The sequence below is a fragment of the Nematolebias whitei genome, chromosome 2 (assembly GCF_014905685.2).
Source record: "Nematolebias whitei isolate Nwh7 chromosome 2, NemWhi1, whole genome shotgun sequence".
NCBI lineage: Eukaryota > Metazoa > Chordata > Actinopteri > Cyprinodontiformes > Rivulidae > Nematolebias > Nematolebias whitei.
This window is the reverse complement of record NC_056499.1, coordinates 36,219,310-36,229,108: the sequence shown is the minus strand read 5'-3', so window position 1 is coordinate 36,229,108 and position 9,799 is coordinate 36,219,310. Positions and strand designations below refer to the sequence as shown.

Here is a 9,799-nt window from a genome sequence, read left to right as displayed (position 1 = left end):
ATTTGAGGTCATCTGGGTCAGATCAGGGTCAGATCAGGTTCACTACACATTTACCCTTTATTTATCCAGGTAGTCTCATTGAGCCACGAGAACTCATTTTCAAGAGAGACCTGTTTTTTTAGGGAGCACATGGTGGGGGTTAAGGGCCTTGCTCATGGGCCCAGAGTGTGGCGAATGAGGGTGGGGGCAAGTGTGGGTGTTTCACCTACCCCTCCCACAATTTTGATGTGGTTGGGGCGTGAACCGGCGATCTTCGGATCACAGGCCCACCTCTCTAACCTCTGCGCCACCACTCCCTCTTATTAACAGAATGAAAAATAAATACGTGGAAATATTCAGAACGTGTGAAAACAAAGTTTATATACTGTAAAAATAATTTTAAAAAAGTTAAAATTGATAATATATGTATCGCTCATTGTCAGAAGGCAAAAGGTGGGTGACAATGTTTTTGCCTGCCATGTTAGCAAAATATCTTATGAATAGTTAGATGTATTTTAATGAATCTTTCAGAAAACAATCAAAGGACGTACACCTAAAACTAAAAAACTTTTGAAGTCAGGAGATGGTCCCTGATTTTAGAAAAGACTCTTCAGTTTCCGCTCCTGTGGTTATTAGTGTTGAAGCTGTGGAGACCAACAGAAAAACTTTGGGAATGTTCTTGATGACAACGTGATCTTTGACGCACTCTTTTTGTAAGAAGGCTCATCAGAAGATGTATTTTTATCAGAAGCCCCGTCGCTTTTATAAAATCTCCTTTTACGAGAATGTTTTATTCATGTCTTAGTGAGTCTCTTAATGTTTACCTTCATCTGTTGGTTTGGATTTTTAACGTGTAAGAACAGGAATAAACAGGGATTGTCAGGATGTGCAGCAAAATGCTGGCACGGCCCTACAAAACCTCACTGACAAGAGATTCAACAAAATCTGCTGACTTCCTTAGATCATTTTTATTAATTTACTTTGTTTTTAAGAAAATGGAAGACATACAAGACCGTTGATAATCACCCTCGATCTGGGGCCACACACAAGATCTTATCGTGTGGGGTCAAAACGATCATGAGAACCGTGTGCAAAAAAATCCCAGCACTACACGGAGGAACGTGATGAATGACCTGCAGAGAGCTGGGACCAAAGTAACAAAGGTACCATCAGTACCACACTACGCTGAGGGGGACTCGCATCCTGCAGTGCCAGGCGTGTCCCCCTGCTTAAACCAGTACATGTCCAGGCCCGTGTGAAGTTTGCCAGAGAACATACGGGTGATCCAGAAGAGGACTGGGAGAACATCATGTGGTCGGATGAAACCAAAAGAGAACTTTTTAGTAAAAACTCAACTCGTCGTGTTTGAAGGAAGAAGAATGATGAGATGCATCCCAAGAACACCATACCTACTGTGAAGCATGGGGGTGGAAACATCATGCTTTGGGGCTGTTTTTGTGCGAAGGGGATAGGACGACTGGCCCGTGTTAAAGAAAGAATGAACGGGGTCATGTACAGTGAGATTTTAAGTCAAACCTCCTTCCATCAGTGAAATCACTGGAGATGGAACAGGGCTGGGTCTTCCAGCATGACAATGATCCCAAACACACCGCTCGGGCAACGAAGGAGTGGTTCTGTAAAAAGCATTTCAAGGTCCTGGAGTGGCCAAGCCAGTCTGAGTCTCCAGACCTCAACCCCACAGACAATTTGTTGAGGGATTTGAAAGTCCATGTTGCCCAGCGACAGCCCCAAAGCATCACTGCTCTAGAGGAGATCTGCATGAAGGAATGGGCCAAAACATCAGATACAGTGAGTGCAAACCTGGTGGAGAATTACAGGAAACGTTTGACCTCTGTCATTACCAACAAAGGTCATGTTACAAAGTACTTATTTTCAACCATAATTTACAAATAAATTCTTTAAAAATCCTACAGTGTCATTTCCTGCATTATTTTTCCTCATTCTGTCTCATAGTTGAAGTGGACCTATGATGAAAACTACAGACCCCTCTCATCTTTCGAAGTAGGAGAACTTGCACAATCAGTGGCTGACTAAATACTTTTTGCTCCACTGTATATAAAGGAGTTTTAAACTCTTCCCACTCTTGCAATATTCTAAACAATGTTTCTAAACTGTAAATGCTCTTAAAGAGCACAGAATGTCATTTCAGCTCTCTGCCTTATCTGCTCTTTTCCACCTGCAAGAGTTATTGGCCACGCCCACTTCTCCGCATGCACGGTGAACAGCTGATCAGCTGCAGCAGGAAGTTTATCTTGCAGAAGTGTGGGCTGCAGAAAGGTGCAGCAGGTGCTAAATACTTTTAAATAATTTATTTTTAAAAAAATTCCTAAAAAAAAGGCTAAAATTCAATTAATTTTACACGTATACAGAGCTAAAATATGGTGCGGTAGTAGCTGAAATTATTCACCAACACACACTCTGAGCATGTACAATCTTATTTTAAAACACTCCCCTTAAGTGCTGAAGTCAACTCTTGTCTGTTAGCAAAATATCTCATGAACCACTGGGTGGATATTTATGAAACGTTCAACAAATATCAACTGAATGAAGATCGACAACTGATTCACCTTTGGAGTAAATCAAATTCAAGATGGCTGCTTCAACTAGATCACACTTTATTAATCACAGGTTGTTATATTCAAAGTCTGACCAAAACACCTATAACTCAGTTATTAACCTTCTAAACATGAGATGATCTAAAACTGGCATATGTGGGCAATAAACATTCCTTCAAGGTATTTAAAGTATTCAAAACCTGACTTATTTTCAAGTAAAAGCATAACTTCAGTAAATATCTCAGAAATGGACTCATCTGTTTCTCTGCCATCCATTAAGTTGATAAACATTAATTAATAGATTTATTTAATCCCTGTAACCTCAGCGTAAGATAATTTCTGGTTCGGAGCTTTACAAGTTGCTTCACGTCATCATGTGCTTGTTTATGATTTGCTGGATAAAGGCAGGGCCTGTTCCCCCGACACACTTTTGTCATATTTTGGGTGTTACTTACTCTGCCATTCCCTGCTCCATGTTTAGATCTATTCCTCCATCCAGGAGGCTTCCGTCCTCAGCAAACGCTGGCTTGGCCATGGCTGACATGGAGCGGTAACTCCCAACGTACACGGCGACGGCAAACACCAGCTGCAGCTACAAACACACAGAACAGGTACGGAGCAAGAAAAACTAAATGTTTCTTCAAGGTGACCATGATCAATAAACTCACCCATGTCCAAAATGTAGAGGAACTGTAGAAAACCAAGAAATTCACAGCAGCGTAGATCGCCTGCAAGAAACAGGTCAGTTTATCGAGCTGATATTTATCTAAACACAAATAAAACATAAATCAATAATCTGTGTTTTCAGTTTGAAGCAAAAATGTAAACTTTATTAAAAACAAAAAAATGGGTAATTTTAGGGGCAGCACGGTGGCGCAACTGGTAGAGCTGCTGCCTCTCAGCGAGCAGGTCCTTGGTTCAAACCCCGGTCCAGGGGCCCTTCTGGGTGGAGTTTGCATGTTCTCTCCGTGCATGCGTGGGTTTTCTCCGGGTGCTCCGGTTTCCTCCCACAGACCAAAAACATGCATGTTAGACTGATTGGTAACTCTAAATTGTCCCTAGGTGTGAGTGAGAGAGTGAATGGTTGTTTGTCTCGTTTGTCTCTATGTGTCCCTGTGATGGACTTGCGACCCGTCCGGGGTGTACCCCGCCCCTCGCACAGTGATTGCTGGACATGGGCACCAGCGACCCCCGTGACCCAAAATGGAATAAACGGGTAAAAGATAATGGATGGATGGATGGATGGATGGGTAATTTTAGGGTTGATCTTGGCCTCAAAAACAATAAAGACAAGAAATTTTCATAATGTAGCAGCATTTATTTCTTGATTTTAGCGACTCAGCAGTTATTTCCAGCTGTGTAACTTTTATTTTGATCAAACATGAATTATCCTGATGCATGATCAATAATCCAGGTAGAAAAATCTAACAATGTTAAATCAGGTCCTCTGGACAGACGGATTAAAAACAAAAAAAAAAAAAATGATATTTATATATTTTATTTATTTAAATTTTTTTATCCATCCAGAGGACCTGACTTAATGTTGTTAGACAAACATGGATTAGTTTAAAATCTGACAGTGGTGAAACATTTTATCCAAATCAGTGAGAAAGATTAAGTTGGTGTAATTTAAGATTCCCACCAGTTTACAACCAGTGCTCGTGTGCACGAAGATTTCTAATATAAATCCCTCTTATCACAGCTTATCAAAATATTTAAAAGGTATTGTACTCTGTGTCAAAACTAAAATGTTGGCCTGCTGCTTTAAGATTACTTTTCCCTTATCAGGAAAAAAAGCTTTAGTTAAAGTGGAAGGAATCACAAATTACCGGTACTATAAAACACCAGTCAGTTCTGATTCAAAGTATGCAGGCTAATAATAAAGAGGAAGTTTCAGCAAAGTGAGGAAGGAGTTCATCACATGAAGGTCAGGGTTATGGTGTGGTCCAGCCACAAAAGCTCAAGAGTGACCTGAAGAGGGCATCTTCTCTCAGTTTCACTGATGCAAATTACTGTTTGCAAAAAAAACAAAAGTGCAGGCACCTGTTCCCAAATCAAGAAAAGTGACATTCTTTTACTAATTATGTAAAAATAAATACTTGAAAGCGTTTAAATTGTGGGCCCTGAATCTATCATCTATTAAATATTAACTTTTTGAATGGAAATATGGAAGTTAAACAACTTTTCCATGAAATTCTAATTTTTTGGAAAGGGTCCGTGTGTGTGTGTGTATGTATATATATAAATATATATTTTTTGTGTGTGTGTATGTATATATATATATATTTTTTTTTCATACACAAACACAAACACCTTAAATGTTATCCTTTATTATAGATTGAAGAGTGAATGTGAATTGCTAATCATGTATTGATCCATTTGTTTCCTTTTTTTATTTTTATTTTAAATTCCATCAAATAAAAAAACGGTTTTCTTTCTTTCTTACATTTGCTCCAAGGATAACTCTTGTGTAGAACTTGAGCGTCGCCTCGTTCTCCTCGTAGATCTGCTTCTTTCCCTTCGTGCCGACTTTACCTTTGGGCTTTCAACCAAAACACAAACAGGAGAGTGAGCAACAGACCAGCTAAAACCAAGTCATCAAGTCTTTTATGAGCCATTATTGGGGAAAACAACAACAATTATAAATGTGCACTCTATTGGATTCAAGGAAGCACTTCTTAAATATCAACAGGGACAGAAAATTGTTCTGAGTTTATTTTGCTCCATCAGATGTGCTGAGGAGTTTTCCAATATGTTTACCAATACTGCATTAGGGATTTTACAGTTTTTTGCAACTGCAATAACTTTTAAGACAAAACTAGCAGCAGTGAACACACCACAATTCATATTTCAATAATATGAAATGTTACAGCTATAACTTGTATTAATATTTGAATAATTTCTAGTCTGTTAAAAAGTTTGTAGATGTACATTATAAAGTAGATGACCCCTTTTTGTTGTATGCAATAACTATTTCATGAAGTTAATAAATGGATGAATATCTGAGTGGTACATGAGGTGCTCCGCAGCACACAGGAAGAGGCTGCACAGAAAACCACCGACCATCTCCTCACCCTAGACCTAGAGGACACGTCGCTGCCTCACTGGAGTGAGTTCAAGGACGGTTCACCTGGTGGTGTTTTTTTTTTATTAAACCTTTATTTAAACAGATAAGTCACACTGAGCCTCGAGGACTAATTTACAAGTGAGATCTGTTTAGTCAGACAATAAAAAGTGGTGAAAAATAACACATAGGGTTTGGAGACAAAAAAATCCTAACACACTTTTAACCTCTGTGTGAAGGTCAACAGTGTGATAATGAAATGAAATCTTGGACACTAGCACATAATGATGCCGACATTGCATGGGGGGGGGGTGGGGGTGCAAGGGCAGTGAGCAAATCCAGAACAACACACAGTCGAGCAAACTTGGCAACAGTTTTATCCTTGGATCATAATTACACTGAATGCAAACATGCCCCAACTCTGGCTGTAATTGATTTACTGATTATTTACATATAGACTCCATTGCTTCCCTGTATTAATTCAGCCTAGACATACTGAAGGCATGAAATAATAATAATAATAATAATGTGGATGTACAGTGCCTTGTGAAAGTATTCGGCCCCCTTGAACTTTTCAATCTTTTGCCACATTTCAGGCTTCAAACATAAAGATATAAAATTTTAATCTTTTGTGAAGAATCAACAACAAGTGGGACACAATCGTGAAGTGGAATGAAATTTATTGGATGTGTCAAACTTTAACAAATAAAAAAACTGAAAAGTGGGGCGTGCAATATTATTCGGCCCCCTTGCGTTAATACTTTGTAGCGCCGCCTTTTGCTGCAGCTCCAGCTGCAAGTCTCTTGGGGTATGTCTCTATCAGTTTTGAACATGGAGACACTGAAGTTCTTGCACATTCTTCTTTGCAGAACAGCTCGAGCTCAGGGAGGTTGGATGGAGAGCGTTTGTGAACAGCAGTCTTCAGCTCTTTCCACAGATTCTCGATTGGATTCAGGTCTGGACTTTGACTTGGTCATTCCAACACCTGGATATGTTTATTTGTGAACCATTCCATTGTAGATTTGGCTTTATGTTTTGATCATTGTCTTGTTGGAAGATAAATCTCCGTCCCAGTCTCAGGTCTCTTGCAGACTCAAACAGGTTTTCTTCCAGAATGGTCCTGTATGTGGCCCCATCCATCTTCCCATCAATTCTGACCATCTTCCCTGTCCCTGCTGACAAAAGCAGGCCCAAACCATGATGCTGCCCCCACCATGTTTGACAGTGGGGATGGTGTGTTCAGGGTGATGAGCTGTGTTGCTTTTATACCAAACATATCGTTTTGCATTGTGGCCAAACAGTTCGATTTTGGTTTCATGTGACCAGAGCACCTTCTTCCACATGTTTGGTGTCTCCCAGGTGCTTGTGTGAAACTTTAAACAACACTTTTTATGGATATCTTTGAGAAATGGCTTTCTTCTTGCCACTCTTCCATAAAGACCAGATTTGTACAGTGTACGACTGATTGTTGTCCTATGGACAGACTCTCCCACCTCAGCTGTAGATCTCTGCAGTTCATCCAGAGTGATCATGGGCCTCTTGGCTGCATCTCTGATCAGTCTTCTCCTTGTTCCAGATGAAAGTTTAGAGGGACGGCCGGGTCTTGGTAGATTTGCAGTGGTCTGATACTCCTTCCATTTCAATATGATTGCTTGCACAATGCTTCTTGGGATGTTTAAAGCTTGGGAAATCTTTTTGTATCCAAATCCAGCTTTAAACTTCTCCACAATAGTATCTCGGACCTGCCTGGTGTGTTCCTCGGTCTTCATGATGCTCTCTGCACTTTGAACAGAACCCTGAGACTATCACAGAGCAGGTGCATTTATACAGAGACTTGATTACACACAGGTGGATTCTATTTATCATCATCAGTCATTTGGGACAACATTGGATCATTCATAGATCCTCACTGAACTTCTGGAGTGAGTTTGCTGCACTGAAAGTAAAGGGGCCCAATATTATTGCATGCCCCCCTTTTCAGTTTTTTTATTTGTTAAAAAAGTTTGACACATCCAATACATTTCATTCCACTTCACGATTGTGTCCCACTTGTTGTTGATTCTTCATAAAAAATTAAATTTTATATCTTTATGTTTGAAGCCTGAAATGTGGCAAAAGTTTGAAAAGTTCAAGGGGGCCGAATACTTTTGCAAGGCACTGTATTGTCATCATTGTATGTTCCCATACAATGGCAAGGTTTGCTCTCTGTGTTTGGCCCGTCCACCGCCGGGCGGGGTGATGCTGCCCGGGGGGCAGCCGGGGTGTCCTTCTTGGGGGGCACTACGAGATGTTCAGTGACCGGGGATTGAGTCCAGGACCTTCGGGTCCCAAGTCGGCTGCCCTGCCTCTACACCATCTTGGCCCCCAAGAATGAGTGTTTTGAGGTCTTATGGAGGAATGTAAGGTTTTGTTATGGCTATTTGGCATATTTGATTAAAGCTGATTTTTGATTATTTGCTATGTAAATTTAGAAGAAGTATGTAAAATTTCACTAAAAGGTCTGAACGTACTCGTAGTAAGCCCTTTAATGACGACCTACAAATTATTCAATGACAAGAGACATCTACATCTGTCTGTTGTTTTTACAAATAAGACCATAACTAATTTTAACAATTAGAGCTGTTTGTTAATAGCAGTCTAAGAAACATAATTTGTTCTCTTTGTCTTTTTAAGACGCATTTACAAAAACTACCGTATGGAACAGTTTTAGTAACATCTTAATAAAAATATGACTTACTGTTCATACTTTGTAAACATTTCTCAGGGCTGCTAACTTTGTCATCCAGTAAACTAATCAAATAATTTAAAGGCTCAGTACAGCTAAAAATATCTCAAGTTTTTGCCCAACAAACAAACAAACATTAGAAATACCCTTTCTGTACAAACTGTGTTATCTCTGGTAATGTTTGTAGATGTGTCAGTGTGAAAAAAAAAATGGTTAACTCTTCTGCTATGTGAAGAAACAACACTGGTTCTTCCCATGATCTGTGTATTTTGTATGAGTGATGTAAAGAGAATTACAAATAATTTCAATTAAATATGTCAGATACAAGGACTGAACTTAAAATACACACAAATGGTAAAAAAAAACAAAAAAAAAAACCTTAGAAATACATTTAGACTTGGTAAAGTACTCCTGGATATATTTAAAAGATTGGACAGTTTGGATAATTAGAGGCAAAACAGAGAAATAAAAGGGGAATGAAAACGTTTGCATCATCAGTGTTAATTATATCATACCAGCATTATTTAGCTACATTATATTTAATCTGAATTTTTATTTAGGTAACAATAAACATAAAACCCATTGTTGGCACTTTGTTTAAAGCTGTGTACAGGTGATTAAAAACTGAAAAAAATGACAAGTTGGTACTGTGAATTATAATGTAGTTGGTGAAATAAATGTTTCTCCTGCACTCTCCTCCAGATTCTCACCGCCATTCGCTCCGTGTTCCGCTGATGATTATCTTCTCCTCTCCGTCTGCTCTGTCCTCGGACCCACCGCCAATTTTCTGTCTTATTATTTTATTGTAGAAGTACTCAGAGCCTGATATCCAAGTGCGGTGTCATTTTTTTTAAACACATCAGCATTCGGGAGATACAGGGAAGGAAACATATCCGGCGCATAAATGTGTCGTCACAAGGGGCGACAGAGGATGAACTGAAAACGTAGAGAAATGGCGCCCCCGGCTGGCAGTATGGCATTATCCACCTTATTTTTGGGATCATTTCCATAGACATAAACGCAAACGCACTTCCCATAGACATAAACGTAAACGTGTTTATGTCTATGTGCATATGCATCAAATCAGATCTATAAATGATTACAACTTCCTGTCAGCCACTGGTATACCGGAAGTATACAGCGTTGGCTGTCCGCGATAGAGTGAAGCACGGTTACCGCAGTGTTTATTTGAAAGTAATTTGCTTTCAGTTTAGTAGACAAAACGCTGCTTTAGTTTTGTGTATATTTATTTAACAATCGTAAAAGTTACGGAAATGTCCAACCGGAGTACAGGTACCTGTTGTGCTGTCCGCGGCTGCACGAACAACCAGAACAAGCTAAATCGGTGGCTACAACAACAGTGTTTTGAACACGCACCCAAAACAAAAAAAGAGTGTTCCTGTGAAAAGCGGTATCGTTTCTATCGCCTACCTACCGAGGAGGAATCAAGAATAA

General features: G+C 39.6%; 1 protein-coding gene across 1 annotated transcript in view; it reads right to left on the bottom strand.

Moving 5' to 3' along the window:
* tmem208 (transmembrane protein 208) overlaps nucleotides 1–9,254 on the bottom strand; it is a 10,458-nt gene extending 1,204 nt beyond the window's left edge. The window contains exons 1-4 of the mRNA XM_037697671.1: nucleotides 9,055–9,254; nucleotides 5,002–5,097; nucleotides 3,224–3,283; nucleotides 3,011–3,147 (exon numbers count right to left, since the gene is read on the bottom strand). Coding sequence (XP_037553599.1) covers nucleotides 3,011–3,147; nucleotides 3,224–3,283; nucleotides 5,002–5,097; nucleotides 9,055–9,060 — 299 coding nt within the window. The 5' untranslated portion in view covers nucleotides 9,061–9,254. The remainder of the gene's footprint in view (nucleotides 1–3,010; nucleotides 3,148–3,223; nucleotides 3,284–5,001; nucleotides 5,098–9,054) is intronic.
* Nucleotides 9,255–9,799: the final 545 nt, after the last annotated feature.